General features: G+C 34.1%; 1 protein-coding gene across 1 annotated transcript in view; it reads right to left on the bottom strand.

The window, feature by feature from the left end:
• Positions 1-23,901, bottom strand: part of LRP1B (LDL receptor related protein 1B) — a 1,816,831-nt gene that overhangs the window by 566,689 nt on the left and 1,226,241 nt on the right. Inside the window, exons 33-35 of the mRNA XM_060178059.1 lie at positions 15,012-15,152; positions 10,403-10,528; positions 9,457-9,588 (exon numbers count right to left, since the gene is read on the bottom strand). Of these exons, the coding sequence (XP_060034042.1) occupies positions 9,457-9,588; positions 10,403-10,528; positions 15,012-15,152 (399 nt within the window). The remainder of the gene's footprint in view (positions 1-9,456; positions 9,589-10,402; positions 10,529-15,011; positions 15,153-23,901) is intronic.

The raw sequence follows: 23,901 nt of genomic DNA on the forward strand, positions 1-23,901 counted from the left end.
TGCCCGTGAAGCTAGCCGGGCCAGCTGGAACCTCCGAATTTTAACAACACTTCCCCAAATATCCTGACTCAAAACCGAAGCTTTTAAGAAAAATCTTGTCATCTCAATGCAACATATTGTGGCAAGAGAGGACAGCGATAAACAAACAAACAAACAAAAAAGGGGATAAAAAAATACTCCCAATCTGTTTCTATCTTTCCCTAGTGGGCCAGGGTTCTGGGGAGGTGAGGTTCCAGGACACATTGATGAGTTCACCTGCCCATGGCATTCGATGGAATCATAATAGCATCTACAACTAGGTGACAGATTACTGGAGCTGCAAAGTTGACTTCTCAATCTTGTCATTCTCCTTTCAAATAAGGTGTTATCATTATTCACATACCCAAATTATGACAGAGATGATACTGTATTTGTTTACTGCTACTATAGCCTCTTCCCAATCTGAGCACTGATATTGCATGTCAATTACGTTACATAACCATAATTGCAGTAAGATTAAAATTCTCATTATGTAACCACCAGGGGTCAGATGTCGATTACTTCACCAATGGTTATTCAAATTATGGCCTAGGTCAATGTGAAGGACAGCCATCTAAATGCAAATCCTGAATGCAAAATTTAGTCTAGACACCTAGAGCAATGAACATTCATTCCTCTTCATTTATATATCAGCTCCATACTCTGGTTCTTCACTATTAAAATAAAATATGGCCCTCTTCAATGGATTATTTTGACTAATTAAGTAGCATAAAAGCATAAAACTATCCTAGTCTTATGACTGTAAATTAGTAAGTGCTCAATAAATATTATGGGTTTATGATGGCATTATTTTAATTCGTCTTCTAGTCCTTCTCTTTCTAGCTCAGCTAGGGGTAATTAGCTTTTTTTTTTTTTTTAATCTATATACTTCAGACAAACACCTGTTCCAAAAACATGAAAAAATTCATATAAATAATTAATTTCTCTTTCTCTTCAAGTTCCTCAAAGGATCTACTTACTGTTTATTGCCTTTGTATAAGAATAAGGCCAAATGACAAACTGGAATTCAAGATATATTGCTAGAGCCAGCACAGAAATCAAATAAATAACTTCCATTCTTCTCTATTTAGTATAAAAGTTTCCACATGATTAAAAACTTATGATCAGCAACCTCAGGAAGTTATAGCTTTTTAATTTTTTCTTTTTAAACAAAGGGTATCAAAAAGAAAAATGATCTAATATAGCCATGGTTTTCTTAATATGAAGGAAAAAACTTTTCAAAGTTAAAGTTAAACTTAACAATACTAAAGGTGTACATGTTATCTAGATGAAAGGAAGACTCTTCTTATTGCTATTTGTGTTTGACCTGTGAGCATTTCCAGGGCTAAATGTCTGAAGCAAGCAAGCATTAATCTATTATCTAAGAGCTGACATCTGGAAGAATCGGAAAACAGCCAAAGATTGGCTTATCCATAAAACTATTTTCTTCGAGGTAGCACCGCGTGTTAAGTGCACATGGCCTGAAACAAAGCACAAGGACCCACGTAAAGGATCGCGGTTGGAGACCCCACTCCCCATCTGGAGAGGAATCGCTTCACAGGTGGTGAAGCAGGGGTCTGCAGGTGTCTATCTTTCTCTGCCCCTCTCTGTCTTCCCCTCCTCTCTCCATTTCTCTTTGTCCTATCTAACAACAAGGACATCAATAACAACAATAATAATAACTACAACAACAATAAAATTTCTTCATCTATCTACAGTGGTGTTTTATTTGAATCTATGGCATTGGGTTAAGCTACTGTGATTTGCTGAAACATAGTATGATAACTGGTCAGTCTTTTAGCAGCTATTAATTACTTACTGTGAATTAGTATAACCTGGTCTTGTGAGAATATGTTTCTTGGCAATTTAGACTTTGATAAAAAAAAAAAAAACAGAGTAGCAACTAACATCAGAGTTAGAAATGTCACACTGCTGAGGGTAATCTTGAGCAGTTAAACAGCAAAGGGGTATATATTGATTCAGAAGGGAGAGAAAACTGTGTGCCCAGACAGACTGAAAGTGTTTCCTGTGAATTTGTCAAAAACTGATGTTGGGGATTAAAAGGGTCACAAGGACTATTAACTGACTACCATAATAATGTAAAAAGTTTCAAGACTTACTAAATGATTCTGTCAGTTGCAGAGAAATAGATAATCAAATAAGTTAATCATAGCATTAATCTCAGTAGGTGGCCACTATATACCTTCTGTGGCTTTTGGTTCCCAATAACCTATAGAAGAGTTCGGCTACTTAGATAAATCTTTTGATATGTTCTGGGCTCAGAAGTTATTACAAATGGATTTCTGGGGTGTCTTCAATAATTGATTTAACCTAAAATGTCTTATTCTGTGTATGTTGTCTCTCAGGTAGTGTTGAAAGTTTTGGATTTTTTTTTTTTTTTTTTTTTTTTTAGTATTTACTACTTTATACCTTGAAGCATTTCCTTAATTTGGCCATCTATAAAAGCATACCAACTATTCACATAGAAATATAAAACTAAAGTAAGTTTGGAATGAAAACACAAATTACTATTGGTTCACTTGTCACAAGGAAAAAAGGAAATTGTTCTGGCCCAAATAATCACCTTGTAGCCAAAGAAACAGTTTTCATAAAAATTCAAGAAATGTCCCACAGCAACAGTATTATCTTTCTTAAGCTATTGAAGTTACTGAAACAAAAAGAATTCTTTCTATAATTCTTCTGTAGCCTTGTCTGGTGACAAAGTGGTTACCAGAAAAAGATTTGTAAAAAGTTATATTCTAAGCCTCCAGCACAGGAAAAGAAAAGAAATTCTTACTTGAATGTCACCTGTTTCAATCACTAAATGGGCACATAAATTAAATAAAAACATAATCTTTTACCAGCACAAATTTGTCATAGTAATATTTGAAAAAGAATCCTGAAAATTGTCTTTTTTTAACTTTACTGGTTTTAAGTATAATATGACATAATGTAAAATTAAATTAGGAGGTTTAATAATATTCCATTGCCATATAGCCATTTGATCTAAGCTTTCAGTGTTTTAGCTGCAACATGAGACAATGCTACCTGGTAGTATCAAATATTCTTTTAAGTTTTAACATCTAAATATATATACGAATGTTGTAGGTGATTAGAGATTTTTTTTGTGTGTAAACAGACATGTATAATATGTTTTGGGGGCTGGACAGTGGCACATCTGACAAAGCACACACATTACCAAGAGTGAGAACCTGAGTTTGAGTCCTTGCTCCCCACCTACTCTGCCCCTTTCAATTTCTATCTGTTCTATTAAATAAGAAACAAAGAAAAGAAAAAAGAAAAAATGGCTGTCAGGAGTGGTGGATTCAACATGCAAGCACCAAGCCCCATTGATAACCCTGGTGGTAATACAATAATAATAATTTATTTCGGTGTTCAATTGTCTTACTAGCTAAAATGCTATCATCAGACAAAGAAATTCCTTTTAGAATGGGGGACCTTTACATTCCGTATATCAGACAAAAGACTAATAACCCAACTATATAAAGAGTTCAGCAAACTCAGCAACAAAAAGAAAAACAAATGACCCCATCTATATTTGGGGGAGGATTTGAACAGAATATTCACCAAAAGAAAAATACAAAAGGCCAACAGACACATGAAAAAGTGTTCCAAGTTATGGATGTCAAAGAAATGCAAATATAGACAACAATGAATTATCACTTTGCTCCTATGCTAATGTTATACATCAGAAAGGATAATAGCTACAAATTCTGAGAGGCTGCAGGAGTAAGGGAACTCTCCCACACAGAACGTAAATTGGTCCAATCCCTATGGAGAGCAGACTGGAGAACTCTCAGAAGGCTAGAAATGCACCTACCTTATGACCTAACAAATCCTGTCGTGGGTATGTATCCTAAGGAACCAAACACACTCATCTAAAAAGATCTATATATTCCTATGTTCACAGAAGCATGATTTGTAATAGCCAAAATCTGGAAGCAACTTAGGTGTCCAACAACAGATGAGTAACTGAGAATGTTGTGGCATATTTACACAGTGTGATACTACTCAACTATTAAGAATAATGAGTCCACCTTCTTCACCTCATTTTGGATGGAGCTTGAAGGTATAATGTAAAGTGAGAGAAGCCAGAAATAGAAGGATGAATATGGGATGATCTCAGTCATAGGCAGAAGTAGAGAAATAAGAATAGACAGGGGAACATAAAGAAGGACTTTGACAGGGTTTGATGTACTATGCCAAAGTAAAGGTCTTTGTAGGGACAGGGGACTTTCTTTGAGGTCTTGGTGCATGATGGTAGAAGAGAACCCATGCTGGGGGTTATAATGTTTTGCAAAAAACTGAGCCACTTTACACATGCATCACAACTGGATTTAATGTAAGCCATTAATTCCCTCAATAAAATATTTAAAAAATAAAGAATATATAGTGTGTATTCTCCATAATAAGTGTCATTTAGTGGCCTACAATCCTTGGTCTTTGCCTAAAAAAACATCCTACAGATTATTTCAGGTGTACTATCTCAGAAGTGATTCATCATTTACCTTTATCTTTCGTAACAAAATAGATATGTAGAGAGTAAGAAAATTTCCTTAACACTAAATTTAATGACTCAAATTTAAGCAAAAGAGATTTTGAAAATTAAAAAATGAATATAAACTTTTACAGTTTTGATAAAAATTCTCTTAAGTAGACACTTCCTTCTATTCAGCAAATATCCTACCATATGATTATTACCAAAAAGTCACAAATACACCCAAGGTGGGGTAGCAGATTAAACAGAACTTTAGTTAGTGAAGATCATATCACTAACTGGAGAAATAGGACTTGTTTTGAAGGGTTTTCTACTGGCTAAAGTATATTACTTGAAAGCATCAAATGCAGTATTCATTTGTCAAGAGAACTATCACTCAGCAGGCAAGAATTTTCAAAGTTTTTTTTTTTTTTTCCCCTCCAGTGGGATGGGACTTTTGCAGTGAAGTGATAGGAGTGTTTTGAACATTTTAAATCTATCCACAGGGTCTTTCTTTCTTTCTTTCTTTCTTTCTTTCTTTCTTTCTTTCTTTCTTTCTTTCTTTCTTTCTTTTTCTGTGGATCGTATACAGAATTGCTTCATCTGGTCAAAAAAGTCCCTTCACTGGAGATTTTAATTTATTAAAACCCAAACTCAGTAAAATCACACATCTGCTAATACGTGTCAAACGTAGAAATGTGAGCAATGTATCTTAAATTTTATTACTGATTTATGGGGGAGGGAGTGAGCAGTTGGGTGCATATATTACAATGTGCAAGGACCCCACTTCAAGCCCTCAGTCCCTATCTGTAGGATTCCGGAAAGCTTTGTGAGTGATGAAGCAGTGCTGCAGGTGTCTCTTTGTCTCTCTCCCTCTCTATAACCCCCATCCCTCTCAATTTCTGGCTAGATTAGTAGTGTGGGCATCAAGCCCCAGCAATAACCCTGGTGGTGAAAACAAAAAAGTAAGAAATGAAAAATTAACTTACTCAGTTTCACAGAACTATAAGAGATCATGTTAGAAAATATGAAGTTCACCAAAGCTAAACAATAGCAAAAACAAAGTCCAGGCATGGAAGATAGACAAATGTTCATAGTAAAGATAAAGATCAACTCCTCATTCCAGCTGCTACATTCATATCCCTTACTGGCTCCACTAGGTTCAGTCAACTGCTTCTGTTGATACCTCTTTCTCTAGCAGGGCTTCTGATGTTGTTGCCTATGGTCACCTGCCTGTCTCCGTGGCAGCTGCCCAGCTGGCTCAGCTAGGCCTCTTTTGCTGCTGCCAGCAGCTCCACTGCTGCTGTCTGCTGCAGTTCAGCCTTGACGGTCTTTTTGCTCCAGCCATTACCACTCCTATTAGCTACCTCTTTACAGCAGTGGTGATAAAAATAAATAAATAAATAAATAAAAGATGAAAACAAAAACTATAAAACATGGAGGCAATAACAATCAACTGAAAGCAGCCATTGCAGAACTCAGTACTCACAGCAACGTGATTCTGCAGATAGAGCCACAGAGAAATTATGACATAATTTCAGACTGCCAAAGTCCTCTAGTCAGTTTCATGAAATACCTACAACCTCAAACATCTGGTTTAGCAGAACACTGGCAAGAAAGTTTTAGTCAGGGACATGTGACTATGAATTCTTGGTCCCTGTTAAACACAGACTGCTGGCTCTGGTCTTTATAGAGCCTCAAACATAACAGAAAAAAAAAAAACACATACAATGTATTTTCTTAAAGGAAATCCCAAGTTCAACAGAGCCGTAGCACTCATATGAAGACTTCAGAGCTACAGTTCTAAGAAAGTTAGATTTATGGAAGAAGACTGCAGTCAATTCTGAGAAATGATAAAAGGTATTTTATCAGTGTTCACAGTTCTGTAGAGGGACTGGGTTAAGTAGCACAAGAGGGGAGAACACTTTCAAGAAGACACACAAAAAAAGTAGAAGTGCAAAGTAAGAAGATTTGATAGAAAAAAAAATGGAAAAGGTCACAAGAACAAATGAAGGTAATATACAAGCAATTCGTTTGGCTTTATATGTTAACTCTCTTTTCAGCCACCAGGTTCCAGAGGCTAGCATGATGCCAACCAGACTTCCCTGGACAGACAACCCTACCAATGTGTCCTGGAGTTCCAATTCCCCAGAACTCCATTCCACTAGAGATAGAGAGAGGCAGGCTGGGAGTATGGATCGACCTGTCAACACCCATGTTCAGCAGGGAAGCAATTACAGAAGCCAGACCTTTCACCTTCTGCACCCCACCATGACCTTGGGTCCATACTCTCAGATGGTTAAAGAATAGGAAAGCTATCAAGGCAGGGGATGGGATATGGAGTTCTGGTGGTGGAAATTATGTGGAGTTATACCCCTCTTATCTTATGGTTTTGTTAGTGATATATATATATATATATATATATATATATATATATATATATGAGGAAAGTCATTCACATTATACAGGTACAGTAAGGAGAAGAGAGAAGGGACAAGGTTAGTATTTGAAGAAAATTAGCTGAGAATTCCCTCCAAATTTAAGAAGGAAGCAGACCCTCAAATTCAAGAAGTTTAAAGAGCTCAAAATAATCTTAATCTTGAAATTTAACAAGGTACATACTATTTAAAATGGCAAAGATGAAAAATAGAGAAGATTCAGAAGACACTTAGAGAAAAATAAAAAACCTATAAAGGAAATACCATAAGACTATCAACTGATTCCTTTATAATAACTCTAACGGTTGGAAGGGACTAACAAGTCATATTCGATATATTTAATTTTTTTCATGAAAAAGAATTCTGTCCAAGAATACTTAGCCCTGCTAGGTTATTCTTCAGATTTGATGGAAGAATAGATTGCTTTTCAGACAAGCAGCAGCTGAAGAAATACATTACAATTAAACCAGAAATAAAATACTGAAGGAACATAGAGAATAATATACAGAATATTACAGTGTGTACAAAGACCTGGGTTCAAGCTCCCAGCACCCACTTGCAGATAGGAAGTGTCTGAAGTGGAAAAACACCACTACAGATGTCTCTCTCCCTGTTATGTCTTGATTTCTCACTAAATAAATGAATAAAATATTATAAAAGGAATATATAGAATGCCCTCAGCCTTGGGGGTGGGGTCAACAGACAAATAAAGGAAAAAAAAAGCAAAGTCCAAGGAAGACTATGGAATTAAATTGCAAAACTGAGATTAACAAAGGGAACCGAGACTGGTATTAGTGGCTACAAAGTGAAAACTGGGTTTCTGAAACATTTATAGCCCTAAAAACCAAGGGTACATAAAAAATCAAATATGTAAACTATCATTTAAAAAAAAATTGAGTACATAGTAGTGAAGGTTTTCATATCTATATCTATAAGATATATATATACATATAGATATATACTTAAATTAATTTTTTAAATAAGACAGAGCAAAATTAGAGGGTAAGAGGAGATAGGGATGGAGAAGAAAAGAAAGAGACGTGTAGCTCTACCATTAATCAACTTCCCCTTGCAGATGGAGACCAGGGGCTTGAACCCAGGTTCTTGTACTTGGTAACATGTGCTTTCAACCAGAAGTACCCCTGCCCCAAAATAGAGTTTCTGGGTACTTTCCATTATAAATTTATAGGATGATGCCCTAAAGGAAAAGAAAGATACATTCAACTTAACATATATAAACTAAACTCTCCATGAGTAATGATGCCTTATCAAACAACCATGTTTGATAAAAAAAAAAAAATCACAGCATGCTTTTGGAAAATTAACATATCACTCAATAAAACATGCTTTTTTTTTCTATTTACTTTGGGGGAAAAGCTCTTTTAAGAAAATCAGGAAGACTGTCTCTGTACGATTCCATATATCTGGTGCAAAATAATTAAAAAAAAAAATTCCTTGAGCCATTTGTGAAGATCACCAGTGTTTCATTAATTTGTAGCCAAGAATTTCATTAATACATGATTAAGTAAAATGCATTAGTGCTGGGGACAAAATAAGCTTATTACCAGAAACCCACGTGCTGATGTTTAAAAATTCTTTTTAAGATTATGAATTAAAGAATTATTTGTTTCTCAACATCAGATAAAGTTAATTCTTTGCAAGCAGCAAAAATACTGGGAACATGCATGAACACTTTTACTTCAAACTAAAATATGAATGTAAAATTATATAATGTAATTGGATGAAAGGTGAGAATTTTGTTTATATGAGTTTAAACAATAAAATGTGTAACAATCAATCTGAATATTGCAAGCAGCAAAACTATTATTTAAAGTATGTCTGCAATTAGCACAAAAATTGCATTTTCTTCAAATAAGCTTGACAATGTCTACTGTCAATTCACAATCTTGCATTTATATTAATCACAACACAATGTAGTGTCCAGTCATTTATTTTACTGTTAGCTATAACAAAAGACAAGATAAATATAATATTCAAAAGTATTGCATTCAAAAATATTTTAAGTAGCCCAACCATTTATAATTCTTATTTGAATTTTTTATGTTACTACCTGTTTTAGAATGCACCCTGAAAATACTTTAAACAAGATTATGCTTTTAGCATATAATACTGAATAGATCATAGTTTCTTAATATATTTTTTTACAATTAGAAGAAAGTAATATTGTCATTTAGAAAATGACAGTGATAAAAATTAAAATGAAATAACTAAATATCCAATCTTGGCATTTCTAACACTGTGATTTAAATGCTATGCTTTAAGAAAGGTTTACTTGTAATTTTTTTGCAGGTCCAATAAGTTTAGAACCTTTTTGTTAGGCTTAAAAAACTTCTCTAATTTGCTTTCTTATTGCTGACTTTGACATCTGAATACAGATGGAATTTTCCATCAGGTTTAATAAAGCAAATGGAAACATTACATATAACATCATTGTTTATAATAGCATTATATAATATATACATTATCACTAAACTGTTTTACCTGCATGGAAATCTATTCCCACAGCAAACGAAGTTCCTGATATGGGCATCAATGCATCCATTTTATCATTTGGCTCCAGAGGTATCCCTCTGATTCCTTCATGAACAGAATACATAAGAAATGACTCTATACCTAAATGGGAAAAAACATCAAACTGAATATATTACATTGGAATCATCCCATTAGTACCATTTTAAACTATCTTATTTTTTTCCCCTAAAATATTATTTTTGCCCTTTTTTTTAGATTCTGTGCTATACTTCTGCCTAGTTGAAAGGGGAGGATATTAGAAGTTCATAAATGGTAGCATTGTTCAGAAATTCATGGAGGCCCTGTTAAAACACAGAGCAATGGACTTCACTCCAGAATTTGGAAATCTGAATTGCTTTGAAATTTTCAGGATATGATGGGGCTACTTGTCTGGGAACTGTAATTTCATGAACATTGAGGTAAATAATTTTAAGAAGCACCAGTGAACTTGTAACAAAAATGTGTGTTGTTTTCCTTAAACCGTAAGCATCCATTTGCTTATGTGTGATAATGAAAGTTGAACTAAGATATTATTCCAGATAATTTTATCACGGCTATTTTTCTAATAGACTTATTAAATCACCTTAAACAGAAAAATCAGATTAAAATAGTACAAAACAAAAGAAAACAGAACAACAACAACCAAAAAAAAAAGACAGGTGTGCTTATTCTCTGCTTGTATCTTGCTTTTCCAAGATCAAGATAAACACATGTGTACCCCGTTATCTCATAATTTTGTAGATCAATATTAAATCACTAGTAGAATTTTTAAAAATTCTGCATATATGAGACTTGGAAGTGTGTAATTATTATGATAAAAATTACTTTAAAAATTTAATTGACTTTTCATTGTCCAAAATTTGCATGAATGAAGTAATTAAATTAGAATATGATTTAAAAAAAAACAACCTTATACCTTGACATGACATGCGGTTTTTTTGCAGATAATACCCCACAGTACACACACAGCTTCTTGTGGTTTCAGATGTTGGCAAACAAAGTTGAGAACATCCACCATTATTTAGTTGGCAGGAATTGCTACCTATGTGGAAAGAAAACAAAGAAAATTTTAAGAAAAATAAAAATATTCATTGTCAGTCATTTGAGCAAATACTTAAGCTAACTTGATTTTTATGCGCAGCTGGTTAGATGGTTAGTATTATTTCTTTTTTTCATTTTAAAAATAATGTTTTTATTTCATGAGAGAGTGAGACAGAGGTAAAGAGAAGAGTGTTTAGATCACTATTTAACATATACAAACCATGGTATGAAACCCAGGCCTCATTTATGAAGTCCTGCACACTACTTGCTGAGTCACTTCCTGATGCCTACTCTCAAAATTTATTCTCTTGTATAATTTGAAGTAGTAGATGATGGTTGAATTCTGTTCTTCCATAAAAAGTAAATGGATGCGCAAAGCACAAGGACCAGTGTAAGAACCCCGGTTTGAGCCCCCTGCTCTCCACCTGCAGGGAGTTGCCTCACAGGCAGTGAAGCAGGTGTGCAGTGTCTATCTTTCTCTCTCCTTCTCTGTCTTCCACTTCTCTCTCCACTTCTCTATGTCCTATCCAGCATCGACGACCTCAATAATAGCTACAACAATAAAAAAACAAGGGCAACAAAAGGGAATAAATAAATATTTTTAAAAAATTTAAAAAAGTAAATGGATAGCTAATGTCCTTTGTAGTGAGTTAAGAATATAATACGTACCATCAATTTACCTCTGAATACAAGTCAAAGTTTAGAAGAACTTGAATCTTAATTGTTTCTACCAGGCAAAGAAATAACTACATGATAAAACAGAATTACTAGGTGAAGTTACAATGGTAATTGCATTGTAGTATAAATGTATCAATACAACATCTTAAACTTCATGATATTATTTGCTAAGTATCTCTATAAAATTTAAAAATGCATACTTTATGCTTTAATTAAAGTAAATGGAAATTTTCATAGTTACAAAAAAAACCAAAAGAAAATTGGTTTGTCATGAATGTTGTCATAGACCTCTATAATATTTTCAGATAAAAAAATGAAAAATTTTCTATTTTGCCTTCTAAATTTCACTTTCATTCCACAGTTACCTTTCAGGAATAGTTCATCTAAATAGTTTGCTGTTAAATATATTACCATATCAAATAAAAGATAATGTCAATAAAAGAAAGGAGACAAACATGCAGTCATTTACTTAATTATCTTAAAGAAAATATGTAATTTTTGCCACTCCTAGGTGTATAATTCATCCCAAATATATTTAAAACACACTCAGAAGAGTCAGATGGTTAATTGACAAACAGATTCTCCTTATTCCTGTGTAGTAGCAATGGCAAATACTAGTCAGGCCATCCTAGGTAGGCATCCCATAAAGATATGCTTATGAATTTACTAGACCCTATGTGCTAACTAAAGCTGGTAGCATGCAGTTAAGAAATTTACAATCTTACCTAGAAGGTTCATTACATATCTGATTTTTACAACATTTTGTACTGTTCTATGGCATGCAATGCCACTTACTGGATATTCAAGCTTTGATACAAAGTACAATAAATCCAGTGAGAATTACAAAGCATGATGAAAGCTATATATCAATAGTACTCTATGGGAAATTTAAAATGCCACTGTAGCTCATTATTTCTCAGTTCTTGAACTCAAGACAGTCTGATGGGATTTAATTGCTCAAACCTGCCGTGAGTTCTGTTACTTTTGAAGTGTGAAATACTCAACTTGGGAGATTTCTCATCAGGAGTTCTACCACATTTGCTACAGCTACCAGTTCATTTAAAGCTGAACTTCATCTTATGTATGACCATATCTAACTTCTGAAAATCTTAAGATCTGAGCTGCATCTTCCTCTTTCTTCAGGTTGACTTGTAAGAGATAAAATATCAGAACCCTGATATTTTAACAATGAGACAATAATTATAGACTTGCAACAATTCTATATTGAATGTGTTGCATATTGCATTTTACAGAAAATATGTGAATGCATATCAAAGCAATGGAAATCTATAAATCATATTTACAGGTAGATTTATTCTATCACAATAAATGGAAAAAGTGGGAAAAGACTGAAAAATAATGGTAAATAATAAAGTCCATAAAATATAACATGCAGAGAAGGCAAAACAAGAGAATTGAAGAAACAAGACAATAAACAGATAAATTAGGAAAGAGTGAATTAATAGAAAAGAATTAATAGAAACTTAAACACAAGGAGTCATGAAAACCTGATACGATGAAAGTGTGTAAAAGGAATTAAAAGGAACTTCTTCTGTCTGTACATTTTTTAAAAATTGTGATAGTAGCAACATATTGCATTGTTCTTAAAAATAATCTTTGCTTAAAAATGTAGATTTATGTAGAAATAATAGGAAATTTACTTCTAAGAGTAATAATCTAGCGGTCCACCAGATGACTCAGAAGTAGACTATCTTTATGCCTTGCTTGCCATGGCAAAGGGTTTAGTCACTGTATTCACACCTCATACGGCAGAGTGGTGCTATATGGTATCTCTCTCTATATATCTCTATCTCTCTCTCACCTCTCTTTCTCTCTCTTCATCATTCTCTCATTCATAAACAAATTTTAAATAACTGAGTTTATTGGTAGATAGAACTATTACCCAGACTCAACATTTTGTAATGATAACATTGTTCATATCTCATACTCAGATCTGTAGTGGAGCTAGAAAGTCCACTTGACTAATGAGAAGTCTCTACTCTTCAGTGATCTATGTCAAAAGTGATACATGAAGTAGCTAATTGTACTTTGAAATCCAAAGAGGTAGTAATATTAACACCTTAAATAGTCTTAAATTGCTCATATTTCACACTAATGGGGCTTTTAAGTTACCTGCTGTGATTCTGTTAATGGGATTGTCTTGAATAAGGATGCTTATATCAGCATATTCTTCTAGTAAAAGTGGTATTTTCCCTGAATTTTAGGCTTAGTCATATTATACCAGTTGTTTCTAAATGTGAGAGGTCCTTGTCAATTTGTTTAGTATGTGGACTACTCAACCATAACTAGAAAAGCAAGCCTTCAAAAGATATGAGGGATTCTATTAACATAGCAAAGTGAATTAAACACGATAGCGTCTTTCCTTTTCCTTATAGAAAGTTACAGAACTAGATCTAGAAATCAAATATATTAATTTACAGTTTCAAGCAATGTGCTTGTATTTTCATGTTGAATAAGTGAATTTCAATGATCTTTAGAAATATAATATTCCTGTGTGTATGTTATGTGTTTCCAGATATTCTGTTTTGACTGTGAACTAAAATTTATCATAGTTCACTAAATAAATAGGTTGCACTGAAGTTCAATAAAGTCCCATGATCATTTACTTACTCAGCACCAGTATTTTATTTCCACTTACATAATCTATTCCTCGTGATTTGAATTCCAGTAAAATTATTTCTTTGGGTTTGCTGAATTAGGAAAAGCACCCTGTTCACTGATATAAACAGGGAAAAAAATGTGTCATAGAATAAATACATCTTTTCGCAATACAAGGAACTCAGCAATCACTGCAGATGTTTTTCTAGATAAATGATTTTTTCTTTTTTTTTCTCTATTGAAAGTACAGTTTCAGCTCTTTCTTCCTAAAAGGATTCTAGATGACATTCTGTTCCATATTGTTTACAGGGTAGGCAACTTTGAGTGTGTTCTTGGCTTTGCCTTCTAATGGATGAGTAAGTGTGGCTCTCAACGCCATCAGTAAATCTGATCTGCTTGATGAGTGTCACAAGTCTTTAGATTTAGTGATGACCTTAATTTTCCATTCTTAATCATACTATTTGCTTTGGTTGACAAGCCCAAAGCCTAATAGACAGAAATTATATAAAAATTGTACAGATATTCTGAAGAAAGGCATAAGGAACTAAGAATTTCGACAGCAGAGACAAAAGAAAGTATAAACAGAAAAAAAATTCTAGAGAAGACTATCTGCTAAAATCATAGATCATGAAGCAAAAACTAAACAAGGACTAGCAGGTGTGGGGCTATCCTGGCTGGCATCTCTGATTGGGCATTGTGACAAGTCTACCTCTGTAAACCATCTGTTTGTTCTCTCACTCCATTTCACTGCACACCATTTAGACACACAAAAACAAAAAAGCAAAATGCTTAGAGCCAAGCAATGTAGTGATTTGGGATGAAATTCATATGTTGATACTGTTAATCTGAAGTCCCCTAGTCCATTCAGTTTGGGGGCTTACTTACATATTGTATATATTTAGTTTAGTTTTTTTATTCTTATTTTTAGATATATTTTAATCAATAACTGAATTAGAACTCTTTGAAGGTCTTGGTAAATTAAGATCCCTTGAGCTGCTTTGCCAGTGTTTTGAAAGTTCATTATATGCCTTATGCTAAAGGCAATTCGCTTTTCGCTTACAGTATTAAGTAGCATTTTCTCCTTTTTTTTTTTTTAAGAAGCAAAACTAGAGCACTTCAACTACTGAAATAAGAAAGTAAAATGATAAAAAAATATTATGTATTCAAAATGTTACAATATAACTCACCTTGCTGTGCTTCTTTATCATACACTTTCATATGAACAACCCCAGAAGTCTTATTCCGTAGGACAGTGGGGTTTCTTCCATCTCTTTTGCTGCAGGTTCCCAGCTGAGCTAAGCTTTGGTCTGCCCACCACAGTTTCTTATCTGTGAAAATGAAAAAAAAATGTTTTTTTAAGAAAAAGATAATCATCTTATTATTAAATAATAAATAATTACTTAATCTGTAATGCTTTCTGATTACTTTGTTCTATTGAAATCATTTTTTTTTTACTTTTAAAAGTACAAAGCATAATTACATTGTATTGTTTACTTTCTCTTCCTCCCTCTCCAATAGCTGATTTTGTTTCTGACTTTTCTTTTTCTTTAAAAAAGACATAATATAAATAAAGGCAACATGGATACAGGCTTTGACATTTATACATTTAAGTATAAACACATTAATTTACTTATAAATGAGTGACAAAATCTATCAAGGTAGCTAAAAAACTACAAAAAAGTTATTGTTCTTAAATTTTCTGTTCTAAGAATGTATGCTTTCATTTATTTGTATTTTTCACTATTGGATTTTTTACAGTTATAAAAACTTTTCAAATGTTTTGCATTTTATATGCTCCCGTCTTAACAATTTTTTAAATGAGCACTGACTGCTAATACAGATTAAAATAGTCATGACAAACAGAAAATTAACACTGCAGTGAAAACTGGGTTTTTGTTATTATGGTATTCCTAAATGCCATATCAAAACTATTTCTATTTTTATTTCAGAGATAAAGAATACACTCCATCTATAGCCTCTTTCATAGAGTAAAAGGCATAAGCTGTTATTTAAATTATTATTAATTAAATTATTTAAATTACAGCGCATACTTCCTAAGTTCTTAAACAATTTAGACTTTTTTATTGAGAACACATTTGTTTCAATCCAGAAGTTAGTGAGTGAGGCTATTCAACTATTTATGGAAAAAATTCAGTCTTTACCTTTAAGGTACAAATTAAAGAACATTTTGACTTAAAGAAATGAGTGAGCCACAGCTTAATTTCAGGCATTATGAAAAAAGTAAAATTAATGTCATTAATCAGAATTATTCTCTTTCTGAATCAAAACAAGTTTATAGGTAAATATTATATCCACTCATATAGTAAATAAAAGAAAAGGAACATATAAATGATATGCAAAAGATAGTATTTGGAGATATGGATATGAGGAAATAGGCAAATACAGGTATAACCTAGAATGTGATTTTTATTTGATTACAAATCAAAGAACATCATCTTTCCCCATTAAAACTACAAATGTCCTTGATTCTAGCCTTTAAGCAATATGGGAGAGCAAGACTTAAAATGGATGATTATGAAGACATTTTTATTCATGATATCACTAACCTTTTACTCAAAGTTTACAAAGGGTGAACAACTAATAGAAAGCCACATATTAATACATCACCACACCTTTAAAAATACTCAGCAAAGATAAGCAAAAAGGAGTCCTTTAGTGTAAATTTAAAGTATTGGTCAATCCTATTCTGTAATTTCCATCAAAGTACCAACAAATTTCCTTAAAGGAATAGAACAAAGCCAAGGAAAGAATCAGAAAATACCTAGGATTGGCAAAGTAATACTGAGAAAAAAGAATACGACAGGAGGCATCATACTTCCTAAACTCAAACTATACTACAGAGATACTGTAATTAAACTTATTTGGTACTTAAACCAAAATAGTTACATAGATTAGTGAAGCAGAATTGAGAGCCCAGAAACAAACCTCAAAATCTCATTTTTGACAAGAGAGCCCAAAACATTAAGTGAAGAAAGGAGTCTTTCAACAAGTGGTGTTGGGAAAACTGGGTTGAAACATGCAGACAAATTAAATTGAACCACCCCTTCTCACCTTACAGAAAAGTCAGCTCCAGACTTCTCGGACAGAGCTGTAACACTCCAGTCACTGAAAGTTGGGTTTTCCCCAGAAAACAAATATTACAGCAAAGTAACTCAACTAATTTTATCAGAGAACATCTGGGATTTCTGGTAAAGAAAGGAACTTCACCAGCTAAAGGTTTGTGATTGTATGTGGACAGCAGGAACAGAAATGGACAGGAGAAAGACTCAAGGAGAAACACAGCAATGCCTTGCCAGTGAACGCCACATATGCGGTTGTTTTTAATCCATGCTGCAAACTGAAAAGCCTATACAACTTCTTAGGAACCAAGTGGTTTAAAAAAAAAAAAAAAAGCTTAGAACTGCTGTTCAAAGCTGTAGAAGCCACAGGCTTTTAAGTAAGACCCAGGGAACCATCTGGAGCAACCAGGGAATGGAACTCTGTACACTTGTGGCAGAAGAAGGAAGTCAACTGTAAGGTGTCCCAACTGCCATAGAGATCCTGGTGAATGGGATCAGACTGCCCTAAAGGAGAGAAGAGAGACTTGGAGCTCACAGCAGAGTTCCCACTTACAGGAATCAGTTGTAAAGCGGAGATACCACTTCTTGAAAACTCTCCCCACAACTTATATACAAAGCAGAACCCAGAGTCACCTCCTGGCCAACAACAGAAACAAGAAAAGATGGGTAAAACCTTGAAAAATCCAACAATGGAAAAATCAAGATGGCCAGGCATTTAATGATATAGATCTAAAAGAGAAAGACATTAGGAACTATCTTTTCAGGAAATTTGAAGTTCTCAACTTAATACGAAAAAAAAAACAACAAAAAGAATGGATTAGGAAAGAAATTTATGGGAGCAGGGTGGTAGCACAGCAGGTTAAGTGCACATGGCGCAAAGCCCTGACCTACATAAGGAAAGGAATTTATGATTTCAAAAAGTTACTTGGTAAGAAGGTAAAATACTTGAAAACAGAGTTACATGGTGGGAAGTATACTCTGAATATATTCCAATATTAAATAGTAAGTACTTTTTAAAAAGTAGACTTACCCATGTAGAAGAAAGAACATTAGAAATAGAAGACAAACTGACCACACTCTTTGACTCCAAAGTAGGAAAGAAAAAAAAAAAAGTTTAGAAAAAAGGAGGCAACTCTCCAAGAGATAAAACACTACAACTACAAATATAAGAATTATAGGAGACACAAAAGAAGAGAGAGAGAGAGAAGAGAACAGAAACCAATTCAAAGAAATAATAGCAGGAAAAAAAATCCAACTTTGGGGTTTGGTCAGGATGTAAATATTCAGGAATCAGAGAAAACTCCAAAATTTAAACTCCAAAATTAAACCCAAGTAGACCTATTACAACAGACATTATTATGAAACTCAAAAATCAAGGACAAAGAAAAAAAAATAAGCTTCCAGGGGAAAGAAAAATGGAACTTATAAAAGCAGTAAGTCAGACTCAAATCAGATTTTTCTGCAGAAACCACAGAGGCCAGGAGAGAGTGGAATGGTATAGTCAAGGCATTTTTTTCTTTTCTTTTTTACCCACCCTTTGTTGCTCTTGTTGTTTTATTGTTGTTGTAGTTATTATTATTGTTGTTACTTATGTCATCATTGTTGGATAGGATAGAGAGAAATGGAGAGAGGAATGGAAGACAGAGAGGGGGAGAGAAAGATAGACTCCTTCAGACCTGCTTCACCACCTGTGAAGTGACTCCCACTGTTGGTGAGGAGCTGGGGGCTCGAACCCGGATCCTTAAGCCGGTCCTTGGGCTTTGTGTCACCTACGCTTAGCCCGCTGTGCTACCTGGAATCCAAATCCCTAATTCCAGGTTTTAAAAGCAACTGTCATCCACAAATTCTTTACCCTGCAAGAGTATCATTCTAATATGAAGAAGCAATTAAAACAGTACCAGATATACAAAGACTAAAGAAATTTGCTGTTATCAGACCTTCCTTGCAAGAGATTGAATGGAGTACCACAGCGAGAGAAACAAGGACCATTTAACACTTAACAAGTTGATTCACATTAAAACAGAGTCATAGAAATATGTAAGAAACTTAAAGCTTGAAATGGGAGAAAGAAATGGATAAATTTTTTAAGCAAAGAATGGTGAAATAAATACTATTAAAAAGACTCTGATACATTTATATATAATGTTTATGTAAAAATTGTAAATATACTTTTATATATAACACACTTATATGCATAGTTTTCTATGTTTAAAATGAGGTCATATTTTCTATAGTACTTTTTAATCTTCCTTATAACTTTTTTTAATGGTCTTTTATCATTCTTCATCATATATTATGATGAAGAACTTTGAGGCTCTTCGATTTGGTGTTGGTATTCGTGGACTCTTGTTATAAATGACATCTGTTCCCAACTGACCTGTATGTCTCTAAAGGAAAACTACCAGATGTTTTTGCTCATATATGCAATATAATAAACTGATACTCATGAACTTGTTAGAAATGGGGAAAAAATAATGTCAAACTGTTGCTAGAACTTTATGAAAACTATGATGGTTGTCTGTGAGGAGAGGGTGGAGAGTCAGTGGGAGGGAGGGGTAAGAACTGTGATGATGGGTACAGTATGGAACTATTTCTCTGTAATCTTTTGATTTGAAATCCATTATTAGATCAATAATTTAAAAAGTCAACTCCAAGTAGATCTATGGCATGGACATTAGATCAGAAACTATCAAATACATAGAAGGAAACATTGGCAGAACACTTTACTATCTATATTCCAGAAATGTCTTCAAAGACTCAAGTTCAGCAGCAAATAAAAAACAAAAGTAAAAATAAAGCAATGGAACTACATCAACCTGAAAAGCTTCTTGCACATCAGAAAGTACCACTCCCCCAAGAGAAAGACACCATATAGAATGGGAGAAAATCTTTATTCAACATACCTCAGATGAAGGACTAATAACCAAAACACAAAAAGAACTCAGTAAATTTAGCACCAAAAAGACAAACAACCCCACTACAGACACTTCACTGAGGAAGAGATCAAGAGGGCCAACATGCATATAAAAAGGTATTCAAAGTCACTTAGTATCAGGGAAATGAAAATAAAGACAACAACATATTACTTTTTACCCATGATAATGTTATATATCAGAAAGAGTAGAAACAACAACTGTTGGAGAGAATATGGGGGTAAAGGAACACTTGTCCACTGCTGGTGGGAATGTAAATAGGTCCAAGCCTTATAGAAAATTCTGGAGATTTCTTAGAACATTGGAAATGAACCTACCCTATGTCCCAGAAATCTCTCTTCTGGGGATATACCCAAAGGAAACAAAAAACAAGGATAAGAAGAGATCTATGTATGCTTACCTTCATAGCATCATAATTTGTAGTAGCCAGAACTCAGAAGCAAACCAGATGGAAAAATGAAAGATGAATGGATAAGAAAATTATATATATTACTCAGCTGTTAAAAATGATGAGCTGAACTTTTTGGATTATCTTATATAACATGACATCTTCAAGTTCAATCCAAGATGATACAACAAAGAGAAATAAGAATACTGAATAATCTCATTTATAAATAGAACTTAAGAAATAAGGATAGAGAAGGAAAACACAAAATACAACTTGGGCTGCATGTGGTGTATTATACCAAAGCAAAAGACTCTGGAAAGGAGAGGGAAGGAGTAGTCAGAGGGAACCTTGAAATCCTATCTCTGGATGCATGAGAGGATGAGTAATTTTATCTATATTTCTACAACTGCACTGTAAACCACTAACCCCCCCACCCCCCCAAAAAAACGAATTGGTCAGTAGAGAGTCAAGGATGACAAAAGCAAACCTAGAAAGTAGACTATCCTTACTGAAACAGAAAATCAGATAATTTCAGGAAAAATATGCTTTAGCAAGAGGGCTCAAAAGCTCTGTATCTTCAGTTCCCATAGTACCAAGTCAAAAATATTATAAAAGTATTACCTTGATACATTTCATTTTAAATCAGTGCAACGGATTGAAAATAATGTCCTGTGTACATATAACAGCACCAATCTGTCTCCTGGCCCAATTTTGATTCTATACTAGTAAAGAAAGAGAGAGAGTGGAAGAGAGGGAATCAAGAAATGACACTAAAAAACCACTCTACCATCGATAGATTCCTCCCTGTACTGTCCAGGATGCATCGGTGTGATGGCAGAAATGAATCTAGGGCCTGACACCAAGTATGAAATTTATTCTGGGCGGGGGTAGATAGCATAATGGTTATGCAAACAGACTCTCATGCCTGAGGCTTAGTTAAGTTCCAGGTTCAATCCCCCGCACCACCATAAGCCAGAGCTCAGTAGTGCTCTGGTAAAAAAAAAAAAAAAAGAAAAGAAAAAGAAAGAAAAAAAGAAATGTATTCTACCCCCTCAAAATCTGTACATATTTTTTAAAAATGTCAATATATATGGAAAAAGATCAAAAGAAAGCAAAAAAAAAGTTAAGATTGTGTCTACTACTTGCAAAATTGAAGAGAGAGAGTAGAGGAATTGAATAGCTAGATATCATTGAATAGTTAAACAATTGCAATCTTTTGTCACAGCATCTACTTAATCATGCATTCATGTATCCAACTGCATGTGAGAATTTTAATTTCACCCTTAATATTAATATTTAATATTTATGTCTCCTCCAAATGTATATGTTTAAACATGTTCTGAAATACATTATACTTGGGGGGGTAATCACTTAGCAAATAAGTAGCCCTCTTCAGTAGAATAACAGACATCCTAGAGATCTCTCATTCCTTTCACCACATAATGAGGAGAAGCTGTCTGTGAATTAGGAAACAGACTCTTAGTAAAAACTGAATCCTCTGGTACCTTGATCTTGAACTTCCCTGTCTCCCAAACACTGGGAAGTTAATGCAGTATTTGGTCACAACATTCTGAGGTAAGATGCATGTATACTACTCATTTATAAAACATAGTATCCAGACAATGTAGCAGCTTTTCCCACCTTCACTACTTCTCCCAGAAGTCTATTAGTTGAAGTGAGTTTATTTAATTTTTTACTCCTATTACCTCAGAAGTATGTTTTGCCCTTTTCAGTCCCACTGAAACTACTTAACTCAGGGTACCATGACTTCTCATTCTATTGTCAGTCACTATTGATAGGAAACACTGGCATAATCTTTCCAAAATGCAAATCTGAGCAGGTCACTGTTGTTTAAAAACTCTCCAATGGCCTCCCCCTGCCAGACCTTTTAACATGCCACACAAAAGCCATCCATGATTTGATGTTGCTTAATGTTTCACTGCCAGATCTCTTACTGCCCCTAGTGTTCCATGTTCCAGAAATACTGAACTGTAGTAAGCTTTCAATTTTCCAGGGGTCAGTTGATCACTATATGGCCAAAAAAAAGGTGGCAAAAATATGCAAAGGATAACTAATTTGTAAGGACAAATATTAAAATGATCATTAATAGAAATATCTACATATTTGAATGGGGCCATTATTTATAATTTTATAGAAATTGTTACATTTTTATACTGTTCCTACTACAGATCAGGAACATCTTTCCACTTGGACAAGCCAATATTGCTGACAGCAATCTGTTAGCTTCTCATCTGTTCTTCTGTTCAAAATAATCTCCAAAAACTGTCTGAAGCACTATGCAGGAAAGTATTTTTATGGCAGCGATGAAACTAGAAGTACCTTTGTTCTGCATTTCCCCACACTTCTTTTCAAAATTTCTTAAAAATATGGAAAAGGAGAGTGAAGGTAGGATGAAAAACACAGCAGAACAAAGCCCAGAATTTGCTCTGAAGACACTGTGACCTTGAATTGATAGACACGGCTCTAAACTCTTTCCATTTGCTGTTACACTGAGAGGCTTGCCTCATTGAGAGCTGAGGGTGTAGTCTAGGGTTAATAACCTGAGACTGGCAGGTAATTTAATTTCCCAGTTGATGGTTTGGCTGTGTTGCTAGTGAACTAGGAATTCTGCAATGATGAAGGAGAAGGGTATTGAGAGGAAGGAGTTAGCTGGCAAAAACAAGGCAGTTCCAAACAACTGATTGCTGGAAACTTTGGAAATGAAACTTACAGTTTAGTTAATGAAAATTGATGTTAACCAGGACTGTTTTTATTAGAACCAGTAGAAAAGGAAATAATGAAACATAAAGAACTACAGGGATTTTGCTCCCATTTGCACAATTGAATTAAAGATATTTGTACAGAATATTAACCTTGTATCACAGTTGTGCTTAATGAGGGTTGAGCCATGATTTATCTGTGCCTTTCTATTTCCCCTATTTCCTCAGTTAGCTGGTTAATGTAGAATTGATATTATTTATAAATTTCTAAAATAATTTCTAAGCATCTCTATGTCATTTTGTACATGCCCTCTGTTTATGTTCCCGATGTGAAGTCTTTATCTCCACAGATGTCTACTTTCATAATCTGATTAATGGACAAGAATATGAGTTTATAGACTCAGTTCAAATGCTATTTCTTTTTTTTCTCTTTTTTATATTTAGTTTCCATTTTTTGATCTTGTTGTCTTTTTGTTACTATTGTAGCTATTATTATTGTTGTTACTGATGTCATCATTGTTGGATAAGACAGAGAGAAAGGAGAGAGGAAGGGAAAACAGAGAAGGGGAGAGAAAGATAGACACCTGCAGACCTACTTCACCACCTGTGAAGCGACTCCCCTGCAAGTAGGGAGCGAGGGGCTCCAACAGGGATCCTTATGCTGGTCCTTGTGCCTTGTGCCATGTACGCTTAACCCGCTGTTCTACCGCCCGACTCCTTCAAATGCTATTTCTACATGCAAGCTGTAGTTGTCTCCAAAATAAAGAGTTTTATCTGATCTAATCTGCTGTTCTATAGTCTGTCTTTATTTATTTAGTTTTGTCCAGAGAGATTGCCATCACTGCATTTTATCATTGGCCCAATTATTAAAACAACAGAGTTTTATCCTGGCTATTTCAAATAACAGAAACAAGTATCCACTGTAAAAACACATGAGACTCTAAGATGAAACAGCA

The sequence above is a fragment of the Erinaceus europaeus genome, chromosome 18, assembly GCF_950295315.1.
Source record: "Erinaceus europaeus chromosome 18, mEriEur2.1, whole genome shotgun sequence".
Classification (NCBI taxonomy): Eukaryota; Metazoa; Chordata; class Mammalia; order Eulipotyphla; family Erinaceidae; genus Erinaceus; species Erinaceus europaeus.